An 18,191-nucleotide genomic window follows, 5' to 3' on the forward strand; every position below is an offset into this window, starting at 1 on the left:
CCCGGTATCTGCCTTACCTAAATTTCTACAGCCAGGACCCTCTACTGCTTTGTGCTGCTGCAAAGTATTATTTGATTAAAAGTATTTTAGTGAAGCTTGATTAAACCAACATCAAGTCATTTTAAAGCTTTAATCTGTGAAAAACTCTGTTTTCAGGTGTGTTTGGAGTTAATTGGCCAGTGTCAGTGAAAGAGGGAGATTCAGTCACTCTAAACTCTGATACTGAAATGATGGATGATGATCTGATCCTGTGGAAGTTTGGATATAGCATCACTTTAATAGCTAAACACAATAAACTGGCCGACAAAATCACTGTATATGATGATGTTCTTGATGGGAGATTCAGAGACAGACTGAAGCTGGACTATCAAACTGGATCTCTGACCATCACAAACACCACAATGAAACATGCTGGATATTATAAAATACTGACCAACAGTGCAAGAAAGAGTTTCGATCTCACGGTCTCTGGTGAGTTAAATATTTATTTCACCTGTTTTATGTTTAAATCAGCACGGAAATACAAATATTAATCCAAACTCCAATTTACACTTCAAACTATTTATTTTAGTAAACCAAAACTGTTTTTGTTTGTTCTGTGTGTGTTTTGTGAGACAGTTGTGAAGGAAATATCAGTGAAGAAGGGAGATTTTGTCACTCTACACAATGATCTTACTGAAATGAAGGATGACGATCGGATTCAGTGGAGTTTTGAATATGGACCTGTAATAGCTGAAATCAATAAATGGGCCAACAAAATCACTGTATATGATGATGTTCTTGATGGGAGATTCAGAGACAGACTGAAGCTGGACAAACAAACTGGATCTCTGACCATCACAAACACCACAACCACAGACTCTGGAGTTTATGAACTTGACATCAACTATATGAAGATGATTTTCACCCTCACTGTTTACGGTGAGTTAAATATCTGTTCCCTTTCAATTCGGTTCACTGTCATTACGTTTGCTAACCCTTATGGAAAACCCCATCCTCCAAATACAACTGAAGCCTTACACTGTAAAACCCAGATAAGTTCAGAATCCTTACATTTTGAATGTGCAGCTTTAGCATATCATTACAAAAGGAGACATTCATAATCCCCTCTGGTAATGTATTTTCATTTAATATATCAACAAAATGCAAAAATAATTTTGAACCTTGTTTTTTCAATGGTCAGATTCGTCACTTCAAAATATATGCAAATGAGCGCATATTTAATTAGATATAGTCTGATTAGCATATTTAAACATACAATTACAGAAAACTTGCAATACATTTTTTTCTCCTATGCATGTGAGTAATCAACTGGTAAAGTTTCATGGTGATATCTGTAAATTAATTTTTTTACCCTATTCATCTTTAGTGTCTCGCCTTAAAGTCCCCGTAAAGTCAAAATTAAGTATGTGTTCGGAGTTTGTCACACCACAGAAAAATGTGTTATTCGCCACCCAGCCAAATTTGAATGATAAAAAAAATCCGGCAAGTACATAAAATAAGCTATCAAAATCTTGAAAAAATGAGCAGTGGTCTCTGCTCTCAAACGCTGGGGGCGTGTCCGCTGGCTGCGCTGAAACCACGCCCACTCGCGGGAAAGCTGCAGTCGCCACACTCAACTGTGGAGTTACTGTGTGGACTACCTACTATAATTATAACATAATAAGCACACAAGGCAACTTACACTCATTGGTGGGCACGCACTGCCAATGATTGCACTAGTTGTCGGCGCGACGGGAGGATGAAGGCAGAGGCGGGAGATTGTCGGTTCGGCCACATTCACCAGTAACAGCGGATTATCAGTGAATCCCAGTTGTCTCCGATGAAAGTTTATAAATCTATCCCGTGTAAAATGATCCCTAAAGAGTGGGTTTTGGCGGCGATCCTCAGCTCTCCATCAAGGTGGCTCTTCACAAAATTAATCCACCTCTTCTTGATGTGATCGTTTTTCGGAAATTTAAATAAGATTATTATTTTTTAATCCGATCTGCTTTGTACGTGATCGCATCCAAGTAGTACGCATTTCCGTGACATAGCTAGCTAGCAAACTGTTCGGCTGTAGTAACTAATAGTACTGACAGTAACTCGCGATTGAGCGGCGAACTGATGTGAATGTGCTCTATTGTTAGGGGAGGGGCCAGCGTCAGGGGCTCCAGTGCGTCATTAAGTAGGGGCGTGTCCAGGAGCTCAGGGGCTCCAGTGCGTCATCGAGCCCCCGTTTTAGCCCCGCCCAAAAAATTCGGAACACAGCAATGGTGAAAAACTGTTTAACGGTCTAACTCCACAATTCAGTACTTCACAGTTCACAGTCTTTGTAATATGTTTTAGCAATACATTTATAACATTTATAATGTGTTTAGATTTTTTTTTTTGAATTGCCTTTACAGGGACTTTAAAGAGTTAAAAAAGAATAATCAAATATTTGTTCACTTTTAATGATGCCCAGATACTTCTATTGCTCTTCTAAATTGTAAGTCACTTTGGATAAAAGCACATGCTAAGTAAGTAAATGTAAATTATAATTTTTTTCAATGTTTGCCAAATATTTTCATAATCACAATAAATAGATAAATGTTGCTTTTCAAACAAAACAAAAAAACATGAAAAATCACTTTCATATTGAGTTCTCTCGTGTTGTGTAGTTTTGTTGTTTTCAGGAAAAGATCCTCCAGCAGATGTTTTTTTTGTGTGTGTTTCAGATGTTCCTGCTGCTGAACGAGATGAAGTGAAGACAGTATCAGTGAAGCAGGAAGAACCTGTTACTTTAGATCCTGAGAAAGAACCTGTTACTTTAGATCCTGGGAAAGAACCTGTTACTTTAGATCCTGGGAAAGAACCTGTTACTTTAGATCCTGGGAAAGAACCTGTTACTTTAGATCCTGGGAAAGAACCTGTTACTTTAGATCCTGGAAAAGAACCTGTTCCTTTAGATCCTGAGAAAGAACCTGTTCCTTTAGATCCTGGGAAAGAACCTGTTCCTTTAGATCCGGGGAAAGAACCTGTTCCTTTAGATCCTGGGAAAGAACCTGTTACTTTAGATCCTGGGAAAGAACCTGTTCCTTTAGATCCTGAGAAAGAACCTGTTCCTTTAGATCCTGGGAAAGAACCTGTTCCTTTAGATCCTGAGAAAGAACCTGTTCCTTTATATCCTGGGAAAGAACCTGTTCCTTTAGATCCTGGGAAAGAACCTGTTACTTTAGATCCTGGGAAAGAACCTGTTCCTTTAGATCCTGAGAAAGAACCTGTTCCTTTAGATCCTGGGAAAGAACCTGTTCCTTTAGATCCTGAGAAAGAACCTGTTCCTTTAGATCCTGGGAAAGAACCTGTTACTTTAGATCCTGGGAAAGAACCTGTTACTTTAGATCCTGGCCTAATCACACCATCTCTTACTATCACACCATATCTGACCATCACAAACACCAGAAACACAGACTCTGGAGATGATAAAATACATCTCACCATCAGCACCAACAACATCGGTTGGCCCAGGAACTTCAATGTTTCTGTCAAATGTGAGTATGATCAAATCAAGTCTATCCGTAATGTGAGTATTTCAGCATTACCTTTACTGTAGATTTGCTTATGTTTCATCAGATTTATTTTTACATGAAGTTTCCAGAATCACATGTTTCTGTTGAGCTTATTAATGCAATGTCCAATCAAAGCCGTTTTGATTTGTTTTAATACAAATTTAATCATTGTTTTTATATGCTGCTGAAATAAATGTGAAGTCTTGATTTTCTAATCTGTAAAAGCAATAAAATTGTTTTATAAATAGTTCTTAACTTGTTTGTACGGAAGAGGATAGGGCCAAGCAATAAAAGATAAAAAAACATCTCAAGATTAAAGTCATCATATTGCAAAATTAAACTCATTAAATTTCGAGGAAAAAAGGTCGAAATACAATGTTGAGAATAAATTCATTATACTTTGAGAATAAAGTCGTTGTGTTTTGAGAAAAAAAAGTTGAAATAAAATATTGAGAATAAACACATTCAACCAGTGTTTATTGCATAGCTACTGGTAGAGGACATGACAGAGTTTGATCCCTTAGTCAAGCTATATTTTAGACTTTCTATAACCAGATCTTTAAAGGGTTCGTTCTTGGACCATTTAGGAACTTTTGATATGGTATACAGCTATTGCAGCGCACATGATATACAAAGTCATCAATAATCAACAAGCTTGGCCCTATTCCTCTTCCATATGTTTGTCTGTTGCCAGAATATAACATGCTTTTTTTTGTGTGTGAATCCACCTGCGATACTTACCTGCTCTGTCTGCCAGCTCTGCCATTTCCTCAAGAACCACCTGTTAAGCCTGGGACACACTGCACAATTTTCAGCTGCCCCAGACGAAAGTTTGCCATCGTGAAACAATCGTAGCGATTTCTGTGGTCGTGGCTCCAAATCAGTGGTCCTATCTCGTATGTCCCTTTCATCACACAGAGATTCCGGAAAATACACGGATAATGTGTCCTGGGATCGTTTGATTTTGGTTCATTCACACTGCCAGTGATTTTCCGGAATCTGTGAGTGCGTTCACACACATCCCGTAAAGACACGTGACGTCAGGATATGATGTGTAATATCTCCACAGCGTCTAAGTTTGCTTATTATCTGCAATTTCTCTCTTTTTTTTCTGATTCGATCATAAACTAGCGCATTGCATACCGTTCCACTAAGCTGATGAACTATCTCAGCTTCAGCATCATCACTACGACACACCCCTTACGGCATTGGTCCTGGCTTTTGTTCACACAGGGCGCGTTAGGTCCTCATCCCGGCATCGATCCCGGCACTTTAGCAATTTTACGGCAATTTCCCAGGATCAAAGCACGGTGTGAAAGGAGCTGAGAGATGCAAAGATGGCCGTTGTCACAGTCTTATGGAAGTAAAATAATGACAAATGTTTTTGAAATAAAAAAGCCTGTTGAATTGCACTACTTGAAAAAAATATGTATTGCATTAACCATGCTTGCATTTTAATGCATTGTATTTTTAGGGCTTGCATTTTTATGTGCTGAAATTCAACATGGTTGTATATTTAAGCTGTGAATATTTCAATTCAAAACATTTCAAACACATTTTCATTCATAAAAATTCAATAATCCATTTTCACCTTTCATATTTCACTTCCAAAATATTCAAACTGTTTAAAAATACAACCTAGGCTATAATATTCAACAGGCAATTTTCGGTCCACTTTATTTCGCTTTACAAATTCGCTTCCACAAATTCAGTGGTTCAAATTCGACAGTAAAATCAACATTGACATCCAGGAACTGCAGGAAAAGCAGTAGATTACCGAGCATACTCTCCATCTGCTGTTAATCGATCTCACCAGCAGGGGGTGCAAGCGCGTGTTGTTGACGAAGACCAGAGCAACAGTTAGAGCAAGCCATTCATTCATTTATAAACACTGATTTAGAAATGTAAGTGTATTTGTGATTATTATGAGGGCTGCTTTTATGTTTAATTCAGTGTATTCACGGTCCCTGTGTAGTCTACATGCATCTCTATACCGTGAACGAGATTATAATGTTATTCCCCCGATGCTGATGTTATGTTACATTTGAGGTAGACATATTTCTCTTGGTTGTTCAACTTTAGTTGCCTTAACTTTATATCGCGGTGATGTGCTGCGTAGGTTTCCCTCAATAATTCAGGCTTGCTGGACATATAAAACGCTTAACGTATCTTAATGGACTAATACAGTGATATTATAAAAGACCAAACTCGCCCATAAAAATGCAAGCCCTAAAAATACAATGCATTAAAATGCAAGCATGGTTAATGCAATACATATTTTTTTCAAGTAGTGCAATTCAACAGGCTTTTTTATTTCAAAAACATTTGTCATTATTTTACTTCCATACAGTCTTGCAACCAAAGAACCTTCAATAATTTTCTGACAGTGTCAGAAACTCAGCATAATCATCTCGCACACTGAGAGATAATAAGATATTATCTCACAGTGTGTTTGCTGCTACGATCTACGTCTATTGACCAGACAATAAAAATGTGACATGAAAAACATGAAATCAACGCAACATGACGCTAAAACTTAAAACTGCTTACCACAAATTCTTTATTTGATAGCACTTAGCTTAGCCCAGTTCATTCATTAGGATCCAAACAGAGATGAAGTTTGAAGCCTAATAAATTAACTGGGCTGGGCTAAGCTAAGTGCTATCAAAGTGTCGCCGCGCACCAGAGTGATTGAGTGCACGCACTGAGACGAGAGATGTGTGTATCAACTCGTCTTAGTTAAGGGAATAACATAGTTTAATATGAAAAAACGGTTGAGTTTCTTAGTGTTTCTAAGGGTGGACGCCGCTGGAAAAACCAGCAATGCAAGTTTGAGAGGAGCGCCCCCGACAAATCTTGCGAGAATCACGACTTGTTTTACGGCAATGACGTCACACACATCAACATATGAAGACACTTGCGCGCATTTCTGTATCCGAGGTACTTGATGATGGAGCTTAGAAAACGCGGTTTGAAGAGACTAGGAAAAGGAAAAGAGCTTTCACTCGTTGGCGCGAGCTAAAAAAGTAGCACTGGATGCAACAGGGATGCTGACCTTGCGATCTTGTTGATGGACTAGAGGTTGTAAATAGTGTAAACGAGCACAATTTGTAAACTATCATGATAAATTGCAATAATCTTGTCTAAAGACATAATAACGGCCAATGTTATGAAATAATGCGACATACATTTAACTTTATTGATGTCATCTGGCATTTTGTAATGTTTACATTACAATCAAAAAACATAAAATGAAATTATACAGTAGACCTAGACTAGGCTATTTACTTGTGATTTAGCTGCAATCATGTAAAAACGTTACAAGCCAGCAACATTAGACTACTTTATTATAAAGTAGTCTAACACTTGACATTATTATTATTATTATTCTATAACCGTCATCAGTAGTTCAGAAGACTATGCAATATGCAGTATAGCCTATTTGTATGAAATCGTGAAACATTACCAGGTCAATATCTTCGGAGTCTATCTGTGCCTGTTCCATGCCGACGCTTGTTCCACAGGTGTTCCACAGCGACAGGTGCAAGTATTCCACAGCGACTCTAGGAGTCGTTGTTTGACAAAAACACAATTTCTACATAGTGTGCCTTTAAGTGATTCATTTACAGAAAAACAAAAGACAACATCTCTACTTGTCCGAAGCATTATTTTTGTCTTATATTTCATAATAAACTCGGACAAGCTCAGTGCCGACTCGTTTTGCGTTAGTTCATTTTCGTGAATTTAAAAGTGTGCAAAGGATTGTGGGTGATTTAAGGCCGTGACAAATACATCAGATGTGTCTTTCAAAACAGGCAGAATGAAGGACGCGAAACTAATGCCTTGTCCAAATACTCACACTTGTGTCTTGGCCACTTGAGAGTGTGTGCACGCGACAGGAAGTAAGTCTGCAACACTGTAAAAAATGTGGCTGCGATTAGTTATAACAACTTAAAATTTGTTGAGATAACTTAAATATCCAACTAAACTAAAGTCAACTAAACCTAATATTTTAAGTCAAGCATGAACACATACTTTTTAAAGTTGAAACAATGTTGGATTTTAAGTTGTGATAAATAATCGCAGCCATTTTTTTTGGTGTATATCAAGTGTATCCCATCATGCATTATGTTCGGGAATTCATGTGCCCCGAAATTGCGAGATGTTGCGGAAAACATTCCACTGTTATTTAAATTAATTAGATGCATATAATTTGGTAGTAAAACATTGTGTTGCACATTTTATTGGTGCAAAGATGAGTGTGGTATGTGTAGACCTATTTTGTACATTTGCAACTGTTTTTATCACTTAATTAGAAGCACCACAATTCTAAATGTGTGTCTTCTGTTAGTATGCGACTACAGACATGTAGAAGTTTATTTTAAAATGCAAAGTATATAAAATATAATGAATAAAAGCTCTATAAACAACAATTTTTGCAAGACTATAAGTGTGTCACATCGAAGTAGGCAAATCAAAAGTTCTACACACACTTGCATTCTTTACGCCTACTTGAACACTTGGGCCAAATAGAGGAAATATGTCATGCAAATAGACAAGTGGTCAAGACTACAAGGGGTGGGTATTTGGACAAGGCAGAAGGTCTCCTTCCAAGGATCCTTCAAATTTACCTGGGGAATGATATATGAAAAATACTTCAACCAAAAAGACAGCAATGCTCAATACATACATCAATGCTCAATAGAGAAGAGTCTAATTCATTTATTTTTTATTCCAAAGATTAAAAGTAGACAAATCTGCAGGCACTGCATTTGTATAGGCACATTTTAATGATGTGATGTGGTTTCTGATTCTCACTGGATTTCATTTTTTATTGGTGTAATAATCCCTCAACTGAAAATATCTAAACAGGTCTTGATTTCTTAGTCCTGAAAGCTTCTCATTTCTCCCTTACAAATTATACTGCATATCCCTCTTATTTCCCTGTGCCATTGTTGAAATACTGAAACATCTTCCCAGCTTAAATATTTATCATCCCACTCACTTTTTTAATTTTGTTGCTTCTTACATTGCTTGCTAGACGTGTAATTTTATTAAACTGTAGCCACCATCTCACACACGCTGGATGAAGTATGCCCTGATAATTGATAAAACTAGAGAAGATTAGACACTCTTTACAGGGACCTAACAGTACTTTTACTAAAATCTGGAAGCCTTTCCTTGCTTATAATATCTCCAGCTGGACCCATTACCACACTCCCCACCCCCAACCATGTACATTTATATACCTCAGTATTATCATAATTGTTATTATTTTTTCCCCTTTTCCCTGTTTTGTGTATTGTTATATGTATTGTAACCCTCACTTTCAATGTCTTCCTTTTGTATAATTTCTTGTTTGTAAAATGTAAAAAAAAAAAAAAAAAACGCTATCATAAGTGATGGACTTTGGCCATCTGTTGTATAGTTTTGTTTACCTTATAATGATCTGTTGTTATTTTTTTCTTTAGCTGGAGTGTCAGTGTCAGTGATGGGAGGAGATTCAGTGACTCTAAACTCTGGGATTGAAATGAAGCAACACAAATATGTTAAATGGTATTTAAATGAAAGTCTTATTGCTCAAATGACTGGAGATCAGAAAACAGATGTTCAGCGTAGAAAGAGATTCAGCGACAGAATCGATCATCAAACTGGATCTCTGACCATCACACACACAGACTCTGAACCGTTTCACTCGGCCGTTTCAATCACTGGAGATCAGATCAAGACCTGTACAGATGTTCAGTGTGATGATAGTAATGAGAGATTCAGAGACAGACTGAAGCTGGATCCTCAGACTGGATCTCTGACCATCACAAACACCACAAACACAGACGCTGGAGAATATCAACTACAGATCGACAACAGCATCTGCAAGAACTTTGATGTTTCTGTCACTGGTGAGTACATTTTAGTGTTATTATGGGTATCATGGTCTGTGATGTTAAGGTAAGATCTTCCCTGAGACTCGTTTCTCTGTTGAGTGAACTTGTAAATCAACAATGTACTTCTGCTGTTTATTTGCATACATGTGTTGCATTATTTCACAGCATTTTTATTTTTATTTCTTCAGGTAGACACAGTGGTGGATTAGTTGAAGTATTTGTGAGCGAGGGAGATTCAGTCATTTTTCACACTGTTTGTGAAGTAACACAACAAAACAGAATAAGATGGTATTTTAAAGGAAAAAGCATAGCTCAATTCACTGGAGATAAGGGTCAAATGTGCACAGATGTTCAGTGTGAAGATGGCGATGGGAGATTTAGAGACAGACTGAAGCTGGATCCTCAGACTGGATCTCTGACCATCATGAACATCACGAACACAGACTCTGGTGAATATGAAGTAGAGATCATCAACATCAACAGCAGCAACATTAGGAACATCAGTGTTTCTGTTCATGGTGAGTCATGTTTAAAATCAAGTCATTAAAATCAAGTCACATCATTAAAGTGTTTAGATCGGGGCTATTTTTATTGGGATCAGTAGATTTTTCAATGTTTTTCAACATTTCAAAACGGTTGACGGTTGTAAAAGCAACACAGTTTAACCAAAAACACAAACTGAAGCCTTGTTTACTTCCGCCTGGCTTTCGCTGGCCCAACACTGATACAGTCTCTGCCACTTGTGTAAAATTCGCTGGCCAACGTTATATCAGTAATATTTGTTTTATTTCTACAGCATTCTTGTGTCAGTTGTAATCTAAGTCAGTGTTATGCAATATGACTTATCAAGTCTCAGTTCATAGCCGGATGAACACGGGCCGTTCCAGTAAATACAGCCTAGCTAGCTGGCTACGATTTCAGTACAGTAATATCAAAAGTCTTAGCTTCTTCTCAACTCCCTGGTAATATTCTATTCACAAAATACAACCAATAGTACGGTAATGTTAAATCTTACTTGTGAAAAGTAATCCCCCGAGCCCTCTTTGCGATGGTCCGCCGATTTGAGCAAGAATATGCTGCACAGTGCTTGGCATCTTGTTTCTTCTTCTGCTACACAACTAAGAGTATGACCGGTTCAAGATGGCGGCCTCATTTCTTGCGCCCAGCAGCCAATAGGGCGTCTACTCTCTATTATGTCTATGGGTGTAAATACCACTCACTTTCATGTTTTTTTTTTTTTTTTTTGCACAACCTGCAAAAATCGCTCGATACCATTGTTGCTTCTGCAAACCGCTGATCAATGCTACAAACCAACACATTTGTTGACACGTTTCCTGCCGGGAGTTTTCGCGTTGCTCTGCATGTCACCCAGATCGCTGGTCTGATTGGTTGAAGGACTATCCAATTGTGTACAGAGTCATTTGAACTATACCCGTTGATCACGCCTCTTGTGCAGAGAAAAAACAGACTCCCCAGACTAATGTTCAATCTTAAAGGGGTGGTAAAGTGCCATTTTCACAAGATGTAAAATAAATCTCTGATGTCCCCCAGAGTGTGTATGTGTGAAGTTTTAGCACAAAATACCCCACAGATATTTTTATATAGAATGTTAAAGTTGTCATTTTTTGAGAGTTTGCAAAACGCACCGTTTTGTGCCTGGCCCTTTAAATGCAAATGAGCTGCTGCAGAGGGCGGGGTTTCAAGAGCTTGTGTGTGTTAGCAGCTGCGATTACCTCATGCAGACACACTAAAATGACAGAAACTGTTCTGCCTGTAATGTTAAAACTGAGTCAGCCAAAGATGGAGAGACTCAAGAAGAAGTGACAACATGTAGAATGCAACAGGACGTCTCTGAACGGTTAGTTGATGAATTAATGTTGCTGATGTGGAGTTAACTATCTTCAATTGACCGTTCGCAAAACCCCGCCCTCGAACGGTTCTCGTCCAATCCTAGCTCAGCAACTGTAACTAAGGAGAAGGACCTCCGTCAAACATTCCGATTTCAGCAAGATAGTGAAACGATGCGCCTATGGCAGTGAGGTCTGCACGGGCTTAAAACACGGGTATTTTATGATTGCTTGCAACTATTATAAAAAAAAAGGCTACATGTACAAACACCGTTTCACTGCGGCACTGCAGCCCCTCATCAGTCAGCAAACAAGAGAAAAAAAGAGAAAAAGCACGGACTTACTAATTACGAAACTTTGATGTGGTTGAACAGGTACACAGTCACAAATTCCTCTGGACCTCAAACATTAAACTTCAAAACAAAGTTTGCGCAGTTGCACAACTATTTACACAAATATATCCTTCTCAGTAGGCTACGAGTTATGAAGAGAACCGCATCGAGAGTTGATGGTTTCAGCGCGTCCTCTGATTGCAGTCTGAAATAGCGCGCGCGGGAGCACATACGCAAAACAGTTTTGTAAAATGATATATGATCAAATAAAAATGATTGATATATAATTTTACAAAACTGTTTTGTGCATGTGCTTCCGTGCGCTATTCTGTCTATATTTCTGTCGTGCCCTGGAGGATATGTCTGCTGCATTACTCCAAAACCAATCACCAATCAATGTATGGAGCTCAACCCAGCCATATGTCTGGTTCTCAATTGTTTGACGGGCATAGTAACAATAACTAAGGGGCGTGGCTTTTGCGAACGGTCAATTAGGATATTCTGTCATGGTAACTTCTACAGAGTGTCCGCCTTCAAGGAAGTTAACGCATGTCAATGGAGAGACCAGACTCTCTGTACAAATTAAATATACGAGAATTTCTGGTAGAACCATGCAAAGCTATGTTGAACAATTTTAAGAGAAAGATAACCTGTCTGAACTTGAATAATCACACAGCAGAAATCACTGATCACACATCAGGCATTAGAATAAACATGGTTACTTACATGTTTGTGGCATTGCTGATGGATCCATATCGTAAAAGTTTGTTTGCAAAGCCTGCTTCGAAATTGCGACTGAATTATCCTAATAATCAGTGAAATGTAGCTTAGGCTACTCAATACAAACAAATAATGCACTGCTGAGCCATTCACATTGTTGAAGAAGAAAAAAACACTTTCCTAGCATTAAAACTAGGAAAGAACATAAACTTCCTTTGGAAGTAAATTTTATGGATCCTGTGTCAATCTTTTCTCGTTCTCATGTCACTAGTCACTAACGTTCCAGTGGGCGGTGCCAAAGACGCGGTAATGTAGACGTAGGCGTTGATATTCTTCTGCAAATGTCTTTTGCTGATCGGTGACGTCATAATTCAGATTTTCAGATCCTGTAGTGAGCCTTGGTTTTATTAAAAGCTGTATTTGGAATAACAAGAACGTTTTATGTTTTGAAACTTTCAGGATTCTGTCAGTACCCACCCTCACATAGTTCCAATCCGGTAAGACTTTTGTTCATCTTCGGAACACAAATGAAGCTATTTTTGATGAAATCTGAGAGCTTCCTTCATAGGCTGCTAGGTAATTGATATCTGCCGGCCCAGAAAAGTTAGTAAAGACTTCGTTAAAGTATTCCAAGTGAATACAGTGGCTCAACCTTACGTTTATCAAGCGACAAGAATACTTTTTGTGCGCAAAAATCAACAAAAATAATAAATGTGTGCATTTCCTGGATGTCCGAATCGTTAGAAACCAACGAGAAAGCATAAAAGTGCCTTGCGAAAGAGAAATTAGGACAGAATTTTAATTTTTTGGGTGAAATAACCCTTTAACTGTCAAAAGATCAAGGGAAATTAATGTCTCCTTTAACAGTGTTTTGTTAAACATAATGTTGACAGGTTTTCATCATATCATCTCTGCGATCTCATCCCAAGGCGTCATATACTGACGCTTTTGACAAATCGTCTACATCCAACGCACATGGCACCCTTTACCCCCAATTTCCACTAGATGCGGAACGGCTCAGCTGCGTGACAGCTCCGTGTTCCGTCGTCCGTCAATACCCACCAGGTCCGGATTTGTTGCGGAACGGCTGCGGCCGAGGACCCACGAGATCTCGCTAATTCACGTGTGATCGAGCAATATGTAGTTTCGATAAACAGAACCACCAAACCAGGAACAGTTTTCCATCCATTTTCAAGGTGTAGTGTAGGGAAATATGATCCGCCATGATCACGGTGTATTTTATTTTGAAAATTAAACAGATCTTTTATTTTGTTTTGGTTTGTTCTGTTTTTTGCTCGACTTCCAGTCCTGCGCACCTTGCCCTGTAGTGCTGCGGAGCTCTCCGGCATCCGGCAAAAATAGAAGCTCTGCGTATCTGCTCCGGAGGGCTGCAGATCGCCGGAGTCGGAACGCAGCCGTTCCGCAGTCAGTGGAAATACACACATTGACTTTAATGGAAACCGATTGACTCCGCCGCCGTGCCGGAGCCGTAACGCAGCCGTTCCGCATCTAGTGGAAATTGGGGGTTAGCGTCAATATGAGACGCAGATAGATATGGGCCAGAAGGCGCCTCCTAGTGGTCTAACCCTAACCCTACCCCAGACCTAAACCCAACCATAACCGAACAAAGCTCTGTGCGTGTCATATTGACGCTAAAGGGTGCCATGTGCGTTGGATGTAGACAAAATGTCAAAAGTGTCAGTATATGACGCCCAAGGATGAGAATGCGTTGGTTTAAATGCATGCTTTATTTCATACTCGTTTTTTTAGTCCACTAGAAATTCCAAGAGCAGAGATTTTGACAGAAAAAAAGCTAAATGTGGAAAATGTTCAGTCAAGAAAGAGCATGAGCACTTTTGGGTTTGGTGTTAATTATTTTCAGCAAAAGATCCTCCAATCATCTGTTGGTTTGTGTTTCAGGAGTTTCTGCTGCTAAACAAGATGAAATGAAGAGAAAGTCAGTGAAGGAAGGAGAATCTGTCACTTTAGATCCTGGTGTAATAAAAAAACCAAATGATTTGATGACGTGGTATTTTAATGAAACTTGCATCACTGAAATCTCTGGAGATCAGAGTAAGATCTGTACAGATGATCAGTGTATAGTGAGATTCAGAGACAGACTGAAAGTGAATCAAACCGCATCTCTGATCATCACAAACACCAGAAACACAGACTCTGGAGATTATAATCTAAAGATCATCTACGACAGATTCAACATCATTAAGAGCTTCAGTGTTACTGTCACTGGTGAGTATATTTAGTCAATTGAATGGCTTTCCTTGAGCAATTTTAGAATATAGCTTGACATTTTAAATCAAATGTTTTCATGAACTTTGACAAAAAAAAAAAAGACCTTTGACTCGATATAAAAAATCATCTTCACATGCACAAGTTGTCACCAAAAAATCATGCTCTTCTGGTTATGATTCTGTTTCAGCTGCTGTTCTTATATTTATGAGTTAAATCGATATTATCATTATTATTCCAGATTCAGACTCAGGTCTGCCTTTAGTTGCTTTAGCAGGAATATGTTCTGCTGTTTTGCTCGTGGCTGTAACTGCTAGTGTGACTGTGAGTTCTTATTACAAACGCCAAACAAGCAGGAACAGTAAGTATAACATACAGATGATTTAATGAAGGAAATATGAAAATGTCTGAATGTAATTTGTATTTTTATTTCAATTACCCGAAGTAATGTGTTTAACAGAGTTTTGTTATTGTTCAAACAGGCGGCAGAAGAAAGCACCATTATCAGGTAAGATACTATGAAGACTGAATCTTTCTGCCTGCAAAAAACAGATTCAGATCTGTGAGTTTGCAACATGTTTTTTTTTTATTTGCATGTGGTTTGATTCAGAAATCATCGCAAAGAAACACCATTACAGACAGTGGTGTTCTCGTATTTTTGAATGAAGAACAGTGGCATAAATACATTTTATATTATTATAGAATTTGAATAATTTATATTTTATAATTATCAGTATATTATAATCATAATTGTATGTATTTACTGTAAGCTGATACTACCACGGTGTAGGATCAGGGTCTAACATAAATGTTCTTTTTCACCTAAGCAGAACTTCATATAGGAAAAAACTACATTTTGAAATAGTTGAAAATCTATTTGTCCTTGCAATCAGAGAGTTGCGAACGCTTGGAATTTGTTTTAAATAGAACGAGGGATCGGTTTCCTGTCAGGGATTTGTTGACGCGTCACGTTGCATACAGCATCACATATTGTAATGGGTTCATTTTAATAGTCAATCAATATGACATGCAAATATTTGATGAAAAAAATTGTATGCAGTTTATCAAAGAAACATTTAAAATAGTTTGTTAATTATTATTATTTTTATTTTTTGTGTGTGTCTTTACTTCATTATGATAGGACAGCATAGAGTACAGGAAATGAAATGGAGGGGGACAGGAAATGTCTTGAACTCGGGTCGCCCATGATGGCATGTTTTCCCACGAGGCTACTGGTGCAGACAGATTGTTAATTATTGTAAACAAACAAACACACATTTTATACATTCCTCAAATGTCATAAAAAACACAATTCATTGTCCTAAGTGTTTTTGTGTTTGTGTAGCTGAATCATCAATCCTGTTCTATTTATCTTACCTTCTGTGAATCTGTGTTTTATTACAGGAGAATTATGTAAAGCACTCATCCACAATTCAGACTGAGACTCCATTGTAACATTATGTATTATTAATAGTGAAGAGATGATGAGCATATGATGAAACTTCACAAACACCTGTGATGATTAATGAATTTCTATAGTAATTAATAAGTCGCGGGAAACTAAACAAAGGACAACAGGAACTGATGAAAGCAAAGGCTGAATCTGAAATCGCCCCCTATACCCTATAAGGCATTACTTGAGGGTATAGCCATTTGTAGTGGTGTCCAAGTAAACGTTATCGAGTGGAGTCATTCAATCCCACGTTGCACTGCAATAACGAGTGTACAACTGATGTACGCTCAACTGCTGTCCAAATTCACTCACTCGTTTTCATTCTCTCATTCAAGTGAAGAGTATTAGGGGAGTAATGTAGAGAATAGTGAATTACGGTTTAGGGGGCGATTTCGGATTCAGCCAATGAGGCCATGAAAATGAAACTAACAGAACGTGACAGATGTAAGATTTATTTATCAGAATAAGATAATCAAGACAAACTTTAGGTTGGCTTGAGAAAGGCAAATACAGTCATAAAAATAAATAAATAAAACAGACAGAAGATAGGCAGCTTAAATGAGTCGATTGAGCTTCAGTGTGTTTAAACTGGAGTTTGGAGTCAGTCTTGACTCGTCGGAACTGACTCCTTCTGTCAATCGAAGTCTTTGGGAAATGTAATTTTCAGACAAACCGTAAGTATGATCAGTTAGAGAAGAGATAACACACTAAACAAGAACAGTTGGAAGGTCTGAGTTTGAAATTTTAGTCTAATAATAATAACTAGATACTAAAGTTTGTAAACAAACGTTGATGTTGGCTTGAGAAAGCCCGAACCTTGAAGCAGGAACTCAAACTCAGGTCGCCTTGTGCAGCAAATGTTATGGCATTGCCCACAGTGCTATTGCTATTTTTTTCTGGGTCATGACATGTCTTACATATTTTTGCTCATTCTAATTCGGTTACAGAAAAATGAGCATAGTAAGAGGTAATTAATGCATTAAGGAGAGAGTGATTGCGTGTGTGAATTAATCTGTCTGTGAAGCATCTCGCTATTAATAGTGAAACTGTGGATAGTTACTTCAAAAGCGTAAAGAAATGTATGCTAAAATAATGTATTGTTTTCGTTATTTGTATTGTTTTTTTTTTTTAGACCCATGCTATTTTGTATTGTAAGAAATATGCTTATTACAGCAAACTTAAAACATACACTTAAATGTCACAATAAGTAAAGTACAAGCAAAAGCGCAAAGAAATCAGGTTTCAGGTTTGTAGGTGTTATCTACAGTATCATTGCATAGTCTTCATTGCATAGCCTATAGAGCAGTGAGTGATTTTCTCTTTGTCTGTTTTTGTCTGTCACTAGTAAAATTGTAATTTGAGATCTCTAATTAGAACAATGCCTGGTACTGTAACTAGTGATGGGCAGATCGAGGCTTCGTGAAGCAATGAAACAGTTGAACCAAATGGTTCATATTGTTTCGAGGCTTCGAATCAATCCGACACCCGTCTCCACGGTGACACCTAGTGGTCACTTGCAGGTGTTGATCTGAAACAACCTTGACGAGCCATTAAAAAAATGTGTTGTTTTTTTATTATTGTATTTTTCTAATATGTGAAGCTTGTAACCTAGGCTCCTCACTGTGCATAATGTTATTTTGGTCCTGCAAAATGAATATTTTCGGTCCGGCTAATAAAATAAATCAAGCCACAATGTCTCACTTTTTTAGATATTTTTATTCAAAAATATTAATTTCTCTGCTGTGGAAGGACTTAGCCTACTTCTTTTTTTTACAGATAATTTCTCCAGCCTTTGAAAAAAATCCTCACAAGAGACACTTGTTGCTGGTATGCAAAGACATTTTTTTAGCCATGACATACAAATGAGGAAAGATTACTGCTCTCTCTTTCCAGTAAGTTAGTGGATCATGAGTTCTGGGCAAATACGCATCGTTGATGTATTTTTTCACTTCCACTGTGGCAGCAGCTCCTTAAATGGCGCATCATGGATGATGTATTGTTGCAGTAGGCAAGCTGCCGATCACAATACACACATCTCACTTTATTTGGGGTTTCTAAATGGAAATGCTCCCACACCACAGATGTACGGCATCTCTTCTGGGGAGCCTCCATTTAATCTATCTATCCAAATCTATCTAGATATGTATCTCTAATCTATCTATGTAATTAGATATATG

The 18,191-nt window shown here is 37.9% G+C and overlaps 2 protein-coding genes across 2 annotated transcripts in view; both read left to right on the top strand.

Moving 5' to 3' along the window:
• gpd1b (glycerol-3-phosphate dehydrogenase 1b) overlaps window positions 1-18,191 on the top strand; it is a 154,677-nt gene that overhangs the window by 33,553 nt on the left and 102,933 nt on the right. The window lies entirely within an intron of this gene.
• LOC306988763 (uncharacterized protein) overlaps window positions 1-18,191 on the top strand; it is a gene marked incomplete at its 3' end in the record, with an annotated part of 40,414 nt that overhangs the window by 17,140 nt on the left and 5,083 nt on the right. The window contains exons 4-11 of the mRNA XM_079593912.1: window positions 157-471; window positions 619-921; window positions 2,700-3,512; window positions 9,002-9,430; window positions 9,604-9,933; window positions 14,235-14,561; window positions 14,803-14,922; window positions 15,044-15,069. Coding sequence (XP_079450038.1) covers window positions 157-471; window positions 619-921; window positions 2,700-3,512; window positions 9,002-9,430; window positions 9,604-9,933; window positions 14,235-14,561; window positions 14,803-14,922; window positions 15,044-15,069 — 2,663 coding nt within the window. The remainder of the gene's footprint in view (window positions 1-156; window positions 472-618; window positions 922-2,699; window positions 3,513-9,001; window positions 9,431-9,603; window positions 9,934-14,234; window positions 14,562-14,802; window positions 14,923-15,043; window positions 15,070-18,191) is intronic.

Source organism: Phoxinus phoxinus, assembly GCF_949152265.1.
Source record: "Phoxinus phoxinus genome assembly, chromosome: 20".
NCBI lineage: Eukaryota > Metazoa > Chordata > Actinopteri > Cypriniformes > Leuciscidae > Phoxinus > Phoxinus phoxinus.